The 16721-nt window shown below is 43.0% G+C and overlaps 1 protein-coding gene across 2 annotated transcripts in view; it reads right to left on the bottom strand.

The window, feature by feature from the left end:
- Positions 1 to 16721, bottom strand: part of GOLM2 (golgi membrane protein 2) — a 76586-nt gene that overhangs the window by 20251 nt on the left and 39614 nt on the right. For both annotated transcript variants that reach the window (XM_082252744.1, XM_082252743.1), the window contains exons 5-7: positions 9455 to 9581; positions 5975 to 6073; positions 4387 to 4482 (exon numbers count right to left, since the gene is read on the bottom strand). In XM_082252744.1, the coding sequence (XP_082108870.1) occupies positions 4387 to 4482; positions 5975 to 6073; positions 9455 to 9581 (322 nt within the window). The remainder of the gene's footprint in view (positions 1 to 4386; positions 4483 to 5974; positions 6074 to 9454; positions 9582 to 16721) is intronic.

Here is a 16721-nt window from a genome sequence, read left to right as displayed (position 1 = left end):
GTTTACTAACTACGGGAAAGATTTGTCATTTTTATTGTTTATTTTGTTTTACGAGTAATGGCGGTGATCTGCGATTTTTTTTGCGGGACTGCGACAGACAGATCGGACCCCCTGACATTTTTGACACTTTTGGGGGTACCAGTGACATTACTACAGTAATCAGTGCTATAAATATGCACTGTTACTGTAATAATGACACTGGCAGGGAAGGGGTTAACTTTATTGGCGATCAAGGGGTTAAATGTATGCCTGGTGCTTACTGACGTGTGTGGAGGGAGGGGATTGTGCGACACAGATCGCAGGTTGAGCTATGCTGAATCCTGTAATCTGTCCCTGTCTGTCACTTAGGAGATCCGCCCGCTCTGTTTACACAAGCAGGCGGATTTCCTCACTCTATCCCCGACGATCGGGGAAGAGCAGTGGTGATCACCGCCTCTCCTCCCCTGGCCCGACTCCCGCTGTGTCTGAATACAGCAGGAGCGAGCCTCCGGCGGCGTGCGCGTGCCGCCGAGAGAGGGGAGAGTCTGGTGACGTAGGTCTACGTCACCAGACGATAACGAGCCACTTTGCCGCAGTAGCAGCTCAGTGATCGGTCGGCAAGTGGTTAAAGCTTACGGGAGGAACATGCGACATGTTCCCAAAGGTGAGCAGTTTGAGTTTTTAATGTTCAAAAATAATTTTAGACATGAACATCATCAGTGTTAATTATGTAAACTAAAATTAACACTATTTTAGGCGACTAAAATACGACTAGAACAATTCAGATGATTAGAATACGACTAAAACTAAAATGACATTTTAGTCAAAAGACTTAACAAAATCAAAAATGGACATCAAAATTAAACACTACACTGCTGGCCATTTCTGAGATCGGCAACACAATTCCATCCAGAGCCGGTAATAATCGCACATTAAAGTTAAACATGTATTGCACCACCGCATAACTGAGGGGCATCTACTAAGCTGCTGAAAGAAAAACAAGAAAAAGGCTTTGCTTCTATTTTTTCTTAATATTTAATGTTGGTAATATATTCAGGCAATGTGTGCAACGACATTACAGCCAACATAGTTAACTGTTTTTTTGTATTTTAAGGTAGCACTTCTGTTTGGGCTCTTTCACACGGAGCGGACCGTATTGCGATCCGCTCCGGCACTTTTTTTTTTTCACGGACACGAATGACACTTGTGTCATCCGCTCTGTATGTCCGCATATCATCCCATCCGTTTGCGGATGATATACGGACATAATGTAAGTCTATGGGCATTGCGGATGTCAGCGGATGACACCGCTGACATCCGATTTTGCATCTGTTCCGTTGTTTAAACGGAACAAAAATAGGGTTCTGTTCCGTTCCAAAAAACGGAACAGAACTGAAAGGATGAAAATCGGATGTCAGCGGATGAAAATATCCGCAATGCCCATAGACATACATTATGTCCGCATTTATCACACGCAAACGGATGGGGTGATTTACGGACATACGGAACGTCCATGTGAAAGAGCCCTTAGTCAAAAATCTATATTTTTGTTTGTTTATGAAACTTGGTTTTATTTATAAAGACGCTCTATATCACAATAGTTAAATCTGTGTCTGTAGTGTGTGTTTAAACCTTAAGGCTACGTTCACATGTCAGCGTAGCGATCGCGGGCAGAATCACCGCAATTCTGCCCGCGATCCGGAAATCATTGCAAATCGCGGGACGCCTGTGCGTTGCCCGTGACTTGCAATAGCACCCCAAACGCTGTGCGATGTTGCCGCGATTTCCGCCTGCCGAATCGCAGTAACATTGCGCAAAAAAAAATAAAAAATTGCGGGATGCATGACGTCCAAAAAAGGTACAAGAGCTTCTTTGGGGCGTCATGCGTCCCGCATTTTTTTTTTTGCACGATGTTACTGCGATTCGGCAGGCGGAAATCGTGGCAACATCGCACAGCGTTTGGGGTGCTATTGCAAATCACGGGCAACGCACAGGCTGCTTCACCTATCCCCGTGTTTTACTGACACAGTTGTACTGCTGGCTATGGAGGAGCGAGGAGGCTGAGTGGGTGCACAGGGAGGATAAGTGCATAGGGTACAGGAAACCCCTTTCAAGAGACAGTCAACTTTGTGTCCTGCATGGGCAAGGGGTTTTTGGAAATCAAACTTTAAAGGGTAGGTTTACTTTTAGAGAAGATTATCCCATACAATGCAAAGTCCTAACCAAACAACAGGAGGCTAGTGGTCTCTGGGGTCAGTGGGGAGGAAATGTAATTTTTATTACATTTTGGTTTTTTTAACACACCAACTAGAGCAATCCAGTTTTACTATAGTAACACTTCTATTCTGGGGAAGTGACCAGGATTTTCTTTTACTGAATGAAACCAATTCATTCAGTGTCTTTTGCTGTGATTAACCAAAGCAAATCACTTGGTATAGATGGGCTGTGATGGGCCCTGTCTGTGCCATGTGATCACTGTGCCACGCCCAGACGACGTCTATTAATGACGAAACGCGTCGGCGGCACCAGACTCAACGTCCACACGCCCCCTTGCGTGCCGGCTTGTGCTTCTCTTTGTTGTGAAGACGCGGGACGCCGCGATCGGATCTTCAGCCCTTATAGGTTGATGTGCTTCTGCAAATTTGTAAGTAGCCTTTTAATAAACCTGCTTGGATTAGTTTTATGGGATTACGCTATGGTCTTTTTTATATATCTTCCACACATATTTGCATCTATCTGGCCATTTGGACCTATTGTGGAGACCGGACCTCCTGGGTACGGTCCCTGGTGATATTGGAGCCTACCCATTTTACCCATACGCTTGTGAGGCCATTTCATTAATTTGATTGGCCATACCGTTCTGGTAAGCTGCCTCCCATTAGTATTGCACAGTGGTGTCCCCTGCCCACATTTCCCCGTGGTTGTCACAAGAGGAGCTTTGCAAATAAGTTTTTCCTCCTTGGATGAAAATCTCACCTTTATTTATTGGGACTTTGTGCACGCATTGTTTTGGTCTTTTTCTTGGACTTTCATCACTCATCATTTATATTCATTTGTCATTTATATGATATTCACTTATATTTATTACATTCACATGTAAGTTTATGTTTTAGCGCTACACTATTTTTTTATTTTTATGTGATCACTGTGACCAATCAAAGCTAGCTACACAATTGTATACAATAGATGGTATTAAAAGGAAGCCATCCATTGTTTACAATGGTCATATGATCTGCTGGGATTGGTCACAGCGATCACATGGCACGATCTGTCACAGATCACACAGCCGTGTGCGAGGCTCATTTTGGGAGGTCCACCCGGAACAATGAATATCCCGCCCAGCCGTCATTTGACAATAGGCTGGGCAGGAAGTGGTTAATGGTCATCTCAAGTCAATAGTGGTATTACAGTATCCTATGGCAAGTTAACCACTTCCTGAAGACCTGGCACTTATATGCAGCGCCTCGGGCGAGTGAGCTTCATCGCTGAGCGGTCACGCGGCTCTAGGTAAACACTTTACTGTCCTGAGAGAATGTTCCCAGCGCATTAACGAATGAGTACTGGAAAGCTTCCATTGCATAATTACTTGCAATCAGGAGCGTTCCGATCATGTGATCACTGTGACTGCCAATCACAGCGGTCACATGATCAGAATGACGATCCCAGCATTAAGGCGGCAACGGAGACGGGGTTAAACATAACATTTCTACAGAGGAGTTTAAAGAGATAAAAAGATCAACAATTTTATTCACTGGTGCGCAACCAAAAACGATATTCTGATATTGGGTAAAGCTGCAATTTATCTGTCCCCTTGCGCCTCTGCGCTGAGAACCGAGCGATTGAACAAGGCCGATCGCTCGGCTCTGACCGCTCCCCGAGCAGAGAGCTAGTAGATATATTTTTGCCCGGGGGGGGGGGTCTATTGTTGCTGAAGTGGATCTATTGATTTGGTGGGGGCAGCTACTGTTGCTGGAGGAACTATTGTTGGTGGTGGGGTACCTGTAACTGCTGGAGGTATCTATTTTACTGCTTTTTTTGTTATAATTCTATACAAATTACTTAGCACCAAAAAAAAAAAAAAATTACACTTTGTTCTGTATTCTCTAAAAGGGGGCGTTACAGGCAGGTGACTAGGGGGTGGTACTAAGGGATGCATTCAAAAGGTGGGTAGGGGGCGGAGACAAGGGGTGACTAGTAGGGGAGGACCTGCACCTATTCTGAGAAAAAAAAGCCCTGTACGTACACCCTTGTAGACGTGCAACTGTGGGATGGGGGATGCCTCCGCAGCTTGTGATCGGTTGCCCGCAGTGACATCTCCCTGGCCGGATATCCCAGGCAGGTTCAGACTCCGAACACACCTAAGCACATTCCTACTCACCAGTTGAGCATGGAAAAGATATAACGTACCTTGTGCATTAGTTATGGAATCAGGCTGCAAGGTAGGTCGTTTCTCAGGCTCCCCGGCATCATGTGGAAGAGCACCAACCTCCACCTGTTTCATGGCTAAGAGAGACAGGAGGCGTTTATTACAGAGAGAGCAAAAGAGAGAGCGCGATAGAGAAAGAAAGAGAAAAAGAGAAAAAGAGAAAAAGAAAGAAAAAGAAAGAAAAAAAGAGAAAAAGAAAAAGAAAGAAAAAAAGAGAAAAAGAAAGAAAAAGCAAAAAAGAGAAAAAGAAAAAGAAAGCAAAAAAGAGAAAAAGAAAGAAAAAGAAAAAAAGAGAAAAAGAAAGAAAAAGAAAAAAAGAGAAAAAGAAAGAAAAAGAAAAAAAGAGAAAAAGAAAGAAAAAAAAGAGAAAAAGAGAAAAAGAAAGAAAAAAAGAGAAAAAGAGAAAAAGAAAAAAAGAGAAAAAGAGAAAAAGAAAGAAAAAAAGAGAAAAAGAGAAAAAGAAAGAAAAAAAGAAAAAAAGAGAAAAAGAGAAAAAGAAAGAAAAAAAGAGAAAAAGAGAAAAAGAAAGAAAAAAAGAAAAAAAGAGAAAAAGAGAAAAAGAAAGAAAAAAAGAGAAAAAGAAAGAAAAAAAGAGAAAAAGAAAGAAAAAAAGAGAAAAAGAGAAAAAGAAAAAAAGAGAAAAAGAAAGAAAAAGAAAAAAAGAGAAAAAGAAAGAAAAAAAGAGAAAAAGAAAGAAAAAAAGAGAAAAAGAAAGAAAAAAAGAGAAAAAGAAAGAAAAAGAAAAAAAGAGAAAAAGAAAGAAAAAGAAAAAAAGAGAAAAAGAAAGAAAAAAAGAGAAAAAGAAACAAAAAGAAAGAAAAAAAGAGAAAAAGAAAGAAAAAGAAAGAAAAAGAAAGAAAAAGAAAGAAAAAAAGAGAAAAAGAAAGAAAAAAAGAGAAAAAGAAACAAAAAGAAAAAGAAACAAAAAGAAAGAAAAAGAAAGAAAAAGAAAGAAAAAAAGAGAAAAAGAAAGAAAAAGAAAGAAAAAAAGAGAAAAAGAAAGAAAAAAAGAGAAAAAGAAAGAAAAAGAAAGAAAAAAAGAGAAAAAGAAAGAAAAAGAAAGAAAAAAAGAGAAAAAGAAAGAAAAAGAAAGAAAAAAAGAGAAAAAGAAAGAAAAAGAAAGAAAAAAAGAGAAAAAGAAAGAAAAAAAGAGAAAAAGAAAGAAAAAGAAAGAAAAAAAGAGAAAAAGAAAGAAAAAAAGAGAAAAAGAAAGAAAAAAAGAGAAAAAGAGAAAAAGAAAGAAAAAAAGAGAAAAAGAAAGAAAAAAAGAGAAAAAGAAAGAAAAAAAGAGAAAAAGAGAAAAAGAAAGAAAAAAAGAGAAAAAGAGAAAAAGAAAGAAAAAAAGAGAAAAAGAGAAAAAGAAAGAAAAAAAGAGAAAAAGAGAAAAAGAAAGAAAAAAAGAGAAAAAGAGAAAAAGAAAGAGAAAGAGAAAAAGAGAAAAAGAAAAGAGAAAGGGAAAGAGAAAAAAAAAGAGAAAAAAAGAGAAAGGGAAAGAGAAAAAAAGAGAAAGAGAAAGAGAGAGGGAGAAAGAGAGAGAACTAGGAGGTCACACATTTCCTGTAGACTCACCAGTGGGGACAAGATTTGGTTTGGCCGGCTCACTGTCCTCGATTTCTGGCATTCCTGCATCACCACCGCCACCAACACCAAAACCGACCTTTGCAGGCTCTACAGAATAAGTTAGTATGTTAATAGATTTATGAAAAATCACTGTCCATCCACTAAGCATTACAGATATTACACCTATGCAGGACAACAAAAAACATTCACTTGCTAGTAATTTGTATTAGTTTGTATAATCAGCACAATATAAATCATAAGTGAAAAAAATCTGTGTACAAACTAATACGAATTACTAACATGTGAATGTGACATACACCATAAATACTTATACACAAACAAAAATCAACTCATTAGTCACAAAAAAATGTTAGTGATTGCTGCCAACACTCATCAAGGTGTGTTCACCTGTGACTTTAAATCAACAATAATAACAAATATAGGTGTCCTTTTATGAACGGGTGAATTTTTTTCTCCGTTGGCTTCTCTACAGTTCTCCAGGGAAAATGATCACATCTGGCACCCATTTTATGAATGGGAGAACTTCAGTTCGCCCAGGGTGATCAGAGGAGAACGGTTTTCTCGGAGATCTGTGTAGAAGTCAATGGGGCGTCTGTAATCTCGTGAGACAAAGCGAGATTACCGTAGTATGAAAATCCCTGGCGCGCTTTAACCACTTGCCGACCGCCGCACGACTATCTACGTCGGCGGTCAGCCCCTCACAGGCAAACTAACGTAGGGCTACGTTGCTTGCTTGTGAGGGTCTAGGGAGCGAGCGCGCGCCCCCGGAGGCGCGCTCCCGCGTGGTCACGGACCCCCCCCGCGCGTGTGACCAGCGGACCCGATGTCCGCCGGCCACCCGGCGATCGGCGGGGGAGAGGGAGAATGTCAGGCAGCTTGTGTAAACAAGCTGCCTGTCATTCTCCTCGCTGCAAAGACACTGATCACATGGATCTACTACTATGTAGATCCGTTGATCAGTGTCTTTACAGCTGAAGCCACAGCCAATCACAGTAGAAAGCACGCCCCTAGGGACACACACAGCCCCTCCCTCCCAAATAAAGTTAACCCCTTCACTACCAGTGTATTTTTACAGTAACAGTGCATATATATAGCACTGATTACTGTAGAAATGTCACTGGTAACCCCAAAAGTGTCAAAAATGTCAGTCAAGGGTCCGATCTGTCCGCCGCAATGTCGCAGTACCGCAAAAAAAAAAAAAAAAAAAAAAAAAAAAAAAAAAAAAAAAAAAAAAAAAAAAAAAAATCGCAGATCGCCGCCATTACGCGTTAAAAAAAAAAAACAAAAATGACAAAAATCTTTCCCTTTGTTAGTAAACGCGATAACTTTTGCGCAAACCAATCAAAATACGCTTTTTGCGCTTTTTTTTACCAAACATAGGTAGCATAAAACAAATTGGCCGAAAATTTTAAAAAATTTTGATTTTTACATTTTTTTGGGGGGGAATTTCATATAAAAAAATGTGAAAAATAGTTATTTTTGCAAAATTGACGCTGTTTTTTTGTTTATAGCACGTGATCAAAAAATCGCACAGGTGATCAAATACCACCAAAAGAAAGCTCTGTTTGTGGGAAAAAAAGGACGCCAAATTCGTTTAGGTAGTGTCGCACGACCGCGCAATTGTCCGTTAAAGTCACGCAGTGCCGAATCGCAAAATACCCCCTGGTCGGAATGGGGGTAAAATCTTCCGGGGCTTAAGTGGTTAACAAGCAGAGATAAATTATCACTGCTGAGTACACGAGGTTAATAAATAATAGTCCCCTTACATATATAAAATATATATATATATATATATATATATATATATAAAATATATATATATATATATATATATATATATATATATATATATATATATATATATATATATATATATATATATATATATATATATATATATACACATATATACACACACACTGAATACACACACACATACATTGTATATATATATATATATATATATATATATATACACATTAAATAGATATCTACGTGTATGTGTGTATATATATATATACACATGTATATATATATATATATATATATATATATATATATATATATATATATACATAAATATGGCAGGGGGACATGATTACTGTGTTGGGGGGGTCTGAACGAGGAAGAAGGAAGTCCATAATCTTCCTTTTTCCCCCTCAGTTCTCCCCCAATTATGTCTTCACTCCCCGCTTCACAAGCTCCAGGCTGGTGAACCCGGGAGTGTGAATTCTGACCCAGATCGCCAGTGAAGTGCGGGGATCGCAGCTTCATAGTCTGGCTGTTTCTGTGTCAGTCAATGACAGATTCCCGTGTGAAGAGATGATCAGCGGAGAACATGTTCTCCCCCGATCATTTCTGTTTCATAAACTGAGAATGATCGGAAATGAGCTGTGATCAGCAGGATCTCTGGTCATCTCCGTTTCATAAAAGGACACCAAAGTGTAGCGAAATCCTAAAAAATATTTCATTGCCGTGCAATATTGTGTAATGTTCAAAGAAATCCTAAAATCCAGTGACTTCAGTGACCACCACCTCTGGCTGGAATATCTGCTCACCTCCAAGCAATGACCCCACTACAGAGTCCCAATCACCTGTATATACTGCATTTATTGGCATATAACACGCACCTCAATTTTAGGAGGGAAATTTCAGGAAAAAAAAGTTTTAAATAGGAAAGAAACAGCTTTGAACGTCTATTGCAGACTCGCCAGAGCAGTGTCGTCTATTGCAGACTCGCCAGAGCAGTGTCGTCTATTGCAGACTCGCCAGAGCAGTGTCGTCTATTGCAGACTCGCCAGAGCAGTGTCGTCTATTGCAGACTCGCCAGAGCAGTGTCGTCTATTGCAGACTCGCCAGAGCAGTGTCGTCTATTGCAGACTCGCCAGAGCAGTGTCGTCTATTGCAGACTCGCCAGAGCAGTGTCGTCTATTGCAGACTCGCCAGCGCAGTGTCGTCTATTGCAGACTCGCCAGCGCAGTGTCGTCTATTGCAGACTCGCCAGCGCAGTGTCGTCTATTGCAGACTCGCCAGCGCAGTGTCGTCTATTGCAGCCTCGCCAGCGCAGTGTCGTCTATTGCAGCCTCGCCAGAGCAGTGTCGTCTATTGCAGCCTCGCCAGCGCAGTGTCGTCTATTGCAGCCTCGCCAGCGCAGTGTCGTCTATTGCAGCCTCGCCAGAGCAGTGTCGTCTATTGCAGCCTCGCCAGCGCAGTGTCGTCTATTGCAGCCTCGCCAGCGCAGTGTCGTCTATTGCAGCCTCGCTAGGCACATATACAAACTGTTGTAATTCCTACACCTCACATCTTGTTTTTTCATTTTAAATCCATTGTGGTGGTGTATAAGCCATAAAGATTAGAATTGTGTCGATGTCCCAATATTTATGGACCTGACTGTATATTGAGTATATTTGCTTTAGTCATAGCTTAGGATAATAATGACCTATATCACCCAGAGTCCAAGCAGCTTACCTTTATCATAATGCACACGGTTACTGGGGTCTTCTACATGTAAGTCTTTCACTTCAGTGTCTGCAGGGTTCACCTTATTGTCATCCCCACCTTCCACTCCTGCAAGTTCAGCTTTGGGTGGTACCTCCTATACAAAACAAGAAAAATATTAACCACTTGCTTACTGGCTCTTATACCCTCTTCCTGCCCAGACCAATTTTCGGCTTTCAGCAATGTCACACTTTGAATTACAATTGTGCGGTCATGCAACACTGTATCCATAAGAATAGAGCTTTCCTTTGGTGGTATTTGATCACCTCTGGGTTTTTTGTTTTTTTTTGATAAACCAAAAAAAAAAAAAAGACAGAATTTTTGGGGAAAAAAAAAGTTCACATTTTGAACTCACATTCAGCGGCACTCGGCAGGGGAACGCTCGTATTGCAGACAGATACACACTACACAGGGACCAAGGGAAAGCACGTCAGGTACGCAGGCTCCGCCCCCCTATACGCGTTACGTCAGAGCTAGCCAATAGCCTTCGACTTCTTCAGTAGGGGGGTCACCGCTGAATGCGAGTACCATTCATATTACCTTAATAAAACATTGCTATCAGACGGAGAGCACTATATTTGTCCCCTTTTATATGCACCCATTTTGAATTGCATTGGAGTTCATCTATCCCCACCTTGATTGATCTATGTTGGGCTGACGAGAGAAAGGGTTCTCCTGGTTGCTACAGCTGATTTATGTGATCTTTGACCCTTTATGGGTCTGTGGCTGAGGTGAGAGACCAATCTATCCGGTGGTGGGATATATGCACAGCAGTGTTGTGGAATTTTTTGTAGGAACTCTTCACCACCTTGCTGAAGCTCCTTTTTTCACCTTATTATTGGACACTTATGGATTTCACGGCATATTTTATATTATTTAATTGCACCATTATTATCACCTGCATCTAATATATTGATTTAAGTATTTTTCTGGCGCAGCACTCTTCAAGCATTGGATTCTATTTATCATCATTAGTAATTAAGGTCAACATTGGATCATTCAGAGATCCTCACTGAACTTCTGGAGAGAGTTTACTGCACTGAAAGTAAAGCCCTTTCACCAGCACATGGCTTGTAACCCGGCTCAAAGCAGCGTGGAATCTCTTCTGTGGCCCTGCAGTGACAAATGGTCGGTTCCCATACAAACACTTGGACCCATTGCCATTGAAAATGTGATCTTTCCATAACTAGTTGGAAGCCTTGACCACTGCAAGTTATAGGCTGTGAACACTCCAAGCAAGATGGAATCCCTTCTTCTCCTGCAGCATTAGTGGATGATGGCTGGATGAGCAGCACAGCTAATTTCTAGCAAGACACTGTTGGTGTTGGAATTTGGGAGTGTGTGCAAGGATTTGTTTTGAAGCAGTGTTGAACAGGCTCTGGTTCCATATCCGTCTAACATTTCTGCGCAGTTTGCTCTTGTGTGAGAACACCTGAGCATTGAGTTCTGGTGAGTTACCAAGCCTACTGTTTCTTGGTGTGACACCTGGTGGTGGACGGTGATCCAGTAATTCATCTCACTTACCCTTGGATTTCATGGACTGAAGGGACATTATTTCTTTCCTGAATACTATTTTTTCTGAAATATTTTTTCTGAAATGTTTGTCTAGCAGTATCTTTGATAGCTTGCTTGCATCATCTTGAGTCATATAAAAGTGATCTCGTGCGCTACTCTTTTTCCATTTACTGAAAGTAAAGGGGCTGAATAATTTTGCACGCCCAATTTTTCAGTTTGTTAACAAAGTTTGAAATATCCAATAAATTTCGTTCCACTTCATGATTGTGTCGCACTTGTTGATGATTCTTCACAAAAAATTACAGTTTTATATCTTTATGTTTGAAGCCTGAAATGTGGCAAAAGGTCGAAAAGTTCAAGGGGGCCGAATACTTTCGCAAAGCACTAACTCTAGAACAGGGTTTCTCAACCAGGGTTCCTCCTGAGGTTGCTAGGGGTTCCTTGAGCAATGGGCAATTTCTGCCTCTCAGAGAAGTTTCCAATGACACCATTGTTCCTATTAGATAAGGGGGGTAATTCTTCCCAATGACAAGAGTAGGGAGCATTCTTCCCACTGACTGTCACACTGTCATGAGCTGTAGATTTTAAATTTTTAGCAGGGGTTCCCCGAGACCAGAAATTTATTTCAAGGGTTCCTCTGTGCTGAAAAGGTTGAGAAAGGCTGCTCTACAGTTAAGTGGCTTAATGGTCAGCACTCCTGCCTTGTAGCACTAGGTTCCCCAATTCAAATCATGTAAAAACAAGGAGAGAGAAGCGTATAGCATTTATCAAAACACATTTATGAAATCAAAAATAATAAGCACTCACATTTAAGAGATATTAAAAAGCATATTGATAAGTCTCCAGCAGGTGGCGACCTTCCATGTGGTCAATGGTGAACAAATCCCCCCAAGGTGGATGTGATGCAAGGTGCTTGAAACCAGGAAGTTAACCAGGGGAACACCAGGAAGAGCCAACGGAAGCAGCGGAGTGTGGGTGTGTGTAATATATATATATATATATATATATATATAATGGATGAGAACCACTGTGGACAGCAAGGACATGCTGTAAGCCCACAAGTTGGCTGTGACAATGTCATGTGACATAAATGGGTGTGGTTACGCATCGGGGAGCTTGGTCCCTTTGTCAAGCCTGCCCACCCATGAAAATTGTCAGTTTATCAAGGTAGAGGCAGGTCAGCGCCAATTACTACAATGTAGGAAAATGTCTGCTGTGCTCCTCCAAAGCACATCAAGACTGAAACTGCACAGGACTACAAGAAAATGGCCGCTGTGCAATTTCAGACTACACATATTTTCAACTAGTTAGCAAAAAACAGAACTACAGGAAAATGATCGCTGTAAAATTACAGACTATACTGCGTGTAACTTATCAGTTAAAAGCAAGGAGAAATATTACAGGCAAATACAAAAATAAATAAAAAAGAGAAAAAGCACAATGCATGATGGGTAATTCAAAGACCAGCTGTAGATCTTTATGATCCGACCACGCTGTCCAGCAAAAGTATCAGAGGGTTGAGACAAACCATTTATCACTGACAGGAGTGCTTACAATGGTCAGCTTATGTAAAAAACTGCTGCTGCAACTGCCTAGGTGTTAGCTGAAGTTTGGCTTTAAGGGCCAAGTTCACTTTGTGAAAAATCTAAAATGCATATACTGTATTTTGCAGGGGGGAAAAAAAAAAAAGTGCATTTACCATTTTTTCACAGGAGCTGGTAGAACAGTGGTGCTCAATTGGAAAATTAGAGGGCCTCAAGTGATGCCCCCCAACACCTCCAGAAACCGCACAATAGCAGCGCATTTTCATACCTCAGTGCCCCCAAAACGTTGCTCCTGCTGCATTTTTTCTCAAGTGTTTCACAATTCACACTAAAAGTTGAAGTGCAATAACAGTCCCCAGCACCGGCGTCAGTGTTAGCGCAATCACAAACCCCCAGCACCGGTGTCAGTGTTAGCGCAATCACAAACCCCCCAGCACCGGCGTCAGTGAGCGCAATCATAAACCCCCCCAGCACCGGCGTCAGTGTTAGCGCAATCCCAAACCCCCCAGCACCGGCGTCAGTGAGCGCAATCCCAAACCCCCAGCACCGGCGTCAGTGAGCGCAATCACAAACCCCCCAGCACCGGCGTCAGTGAGCGCAATCACAAACCCCCAGCACCGGCGTCAGTGAGCGCAATCACAAACCCCCAGCACCGGCGTCAGTGAGCGCAATCACAAACCCCCAGCACCGGCGTCAGTGAGCGCAATCACAAACCCCCAGCACCGGCGTCAGTGAGCTCAATCACAAACCCCCAGCACCGGCGTCAGTGAGCGCAATCACAAACCCCCAGCACCGGCGTCAGTGAGCGCAATCACAAACCCCCAGCACCGGCGTCAGTGAGCGCAATCACAAACCCCCAGCACCGGCGTCAGTGTTAGCGCAATCACAAACCCCCAGCACCGGCGTCAGTGTTAGCGCAATCACAAACCCCCAGCACCGGCGTCAGTGTTAGCGCAATCACAAACCCCCAGCACCGGCGTCAGTGTTAGCGCAATCACAAACCCCCAGCACCGGCGTCAGTGAGCGCAATCACAAACCCCCCCAGCACCGGCGTCAGTGTTAGCGCAATCACAAACCCCCCAGCACCGGCGTCAGTGAGCACAATCACAAACCCCCCAGCACCGGCGTCAGTGAGCACAATCACAAACCCCCCAGCACTGGCGTCAGTGAGCACAATCACAAACCCCCAGCACCGACGTCAGTGAGCGCAATCACAAACCCCCAGCACCGGCGTCAGTGAGCGCAATCACAAACCCCCAGCACCGGAGTCAGTGAGCGCAATCACAAACCCCCAAGCACCGGCGTCAGTGAGCGCAATCACAAACCCCCAGCACCGGCGTCAGTGAGCGCAATCACAAACCCCCAGCACCGGCGTCAGTGAGCGCAATCACAAACCCCCAGCACCGGAGTCAGTGAGCGCAATAATCCCCAGCATTAGTGTCAGTGAGTGTAATAATCCCCAGTATTGGTGTCAGTGAGCGCAATAATGCCCCTAGTGTCAGTACAATTAGCCCCACCCACCCTTTGGTGGTCAGTGCAATTTAACCCCCTCATTCCCCTGTATTGTGCACCATCAGTGAAAATTAACCCTCATCACACTCTCCTGCGCTGCTCTTTCTCCCCAGGCTGGGATTTTCCATGTACTGAGGGTGGAGATGGCTCCACCCACAGTACAGTCTCTCTCATTCAGTGCTGGGTGCTGGAACACAGGGTGCGCATTCCCCACTGCCACTCTGCTTTCTTTATGGTGCCCAATAGCATGTGGGCGTACGCATACTAGTCCAAGAATGTAACTCTCCTGTGCTCAGGTGTTCTGCTCGAAAAGAAAGTGGGTCTAATCCTTATTTTCAACGCCTAGAGTCTTGCTGCCCCTCTTAGGGCTTTTAGCATGCATATGAGTGTGAGGCCGTATGTGGCCACTGTGTTGGGCATCAGGACTGTAGAACATAGCGCCCACAATCTAGTGGATTATGAGGTGCAATGTTAGGCCCCTGCACGCTCTGCCTGCAGCGCTGTTGCCCATACTTCTGTACAGGCTTTCAGTTACAGAACTGCAGTGCAGTGTGAATGGACTATAACTGCACTGATCATTGTGCTTGCGGGCTATTAAAAACTACCAGTCTGGGGGGGGGTTTGTGGCATCACTGAGCCAATACCGCCACATTAGGTTAATGATGTCAAGAGCATCGCCGCTCTTGTGTACATGCAGCTGCAGGGAATGCCCCAGCCACAGCTGATTGACAGCCAGCACTGACCGCTTCCTATCAAGCTCATCCCCACTTCTGAGTGAAATGAATGAAGAAATTTCTGTCGATAGGGAACACAAAAGCCATGCAATATACTGAATTACAGTGCATCCGGAAAGTATTCACAATGATCACTTTTTCCACATTTTGTTATGTTACAGCCCTATTCCAAAATGGATTAAATTCATTAATTTTCCTCAAAATCTATAAACAATCCCCCATAATGACAACATGAAAGACGAAAAAAAAAGAAAAAAATCCCATGTACATAAATTATTACAGTCTTTGCTCAATACTTTGGTGAAGCTCCTTTGGCACCAATTACAGCCTCCAGTCTTTCTGAGTATGATGCTACAAGCTTGGCACTCCTATTTTTGGGCAGTTTCTCCCATTCTTCTTTGCAGGACCACTCAAGCTCCATCAGGTTGGATGGGGAGCGTCGGTGCACAGCCATTTTCAGATCTCTCCAGAGATGTTCAATCGGGTTCAAGTCTGGGCTCTGGCTACTCAAGGATATTTACAGATATGTCCCGTAGCCACTTTGTTATCTTGGCTGTGTGCTCAGGGTCGTTGTCCTGTTAGAAGATGAACCTTCGCCCCAGTCTCAGGTCCAGAGCGCTCTGGAGCAGGTTTTCATCAAGGATGTCTCTGTACATTGCTGCATTCATCTTTCCCTCGGTCCTGACTAGTCTCCCAGTTCCTACCGCTGAAAAACATCCCCACAGCAAGATGCTGCCACTACCATGCTTCACTGTAGGGATGGTATTGGCCGATGAGTTGTGCCTGGTCTTCTCCAGACATGATGCTTGCCATTCAGGCCAAACAGTTCAATCTTTGTTTCATCATAGCTGAGAATTTTCTTTCTCATGGTTTGAGAGTCCTTCAGTTTGGCTGTTATGTGCCTTTTAGTGAGGAATGTGCCTTTTAGTGAGGAGTGGCTTCTATCTGGCCACTCCCATACAGGCCTGATTGGTGGAGTGCTGCAGAGATGATTGTTATTCTGGAAGGTTCTCCTCTCTCCACAGAGAAATGCTGGAGCTCTGTCAGAGTGACCATCGGATTCTTGGTCACCTCCCTGACTAAGGCCCTTCTCAACCAATCGCTCAGTTTAGCTGGGCGGCCCGCTCTAGGAAGAGTCCTGGTGGTTCCAAACTTCTTCCATTTACAGATGATGGAGGCCACTGTGCTCATTGGGATCGTCAATGCTGCAGAAATGTTTCTGTACCCTTCCCCAGATCTGTGCCTTCATACAATCCTGTCTCCGAGGTCTGCAGACAATTCCTTGGGCTTCATGGCTTGGTTTGTGCTCTGACATGCACTGGTAACTGTGGGACCTTATATAGACAGGTGTGTGCCTTTCCAAATCATGTCCAATCAACCGAATTTACCATAGGTGGACTCCAATCAAGTTGTAGAAACATCTCAAGGATGATCAGTGGAATCAGGATGCACCTGAGCGCAATTCTGGGTGTTATGGCAAAGGCTGTGATACACATACATGGGATTTCCTCCTTTTTTATTTTCAACAAATTTGCAAACATTTTAAAACAAACTTCTTTCACGTTGTCATTATGGGGGATTGTTTGTAGAATTTTGAGGAAAATAATGAATTTAATCCATTTTGGAATAAGGCTGTAACGTAACAAAAATGTGAAAAAAGTGAAGTGCTGTGAATACTTTCCGGGTGCGCTGTATTTCTGACTTGTTTCGGCTTTTATCTTATGCGAGTAACAATTTGTTTCTTGGTGCATTGCTTTTTAGACCAGTTCTGGGGTTATCTGGGGCGCTGATTAAGAGAATTGCATTGGCTAGACTGCATCAGTTCTAGTTTTCTTAGGCCAGCCATGGACAGAGCGATTTTCATTCCTGCAAGCCGCCCCTACCGAAAGAACACATTGACTATTGCTAGCGGCTATAAAAACAGTCAGTAGC

Source organism: Pelophylax lessonae (genome assembly GCF_965119305.1).
Source record: "Pelophylax lessonae genome assembly, chromosome: 4".
In the NCBI taxonomy this organism is placed as follows: domain Eukaryota; kingdom Metazoa; phylum Chordata; class Amphibia; order Anura; family Ranidae; genus Pelophylax; species Pelophylax lessonae.
The sequence above is the reverse complement of the archived record's forward strand: the minus strand, read 5'-3'. Positions and strand labels throughout refer to the sequence as shown.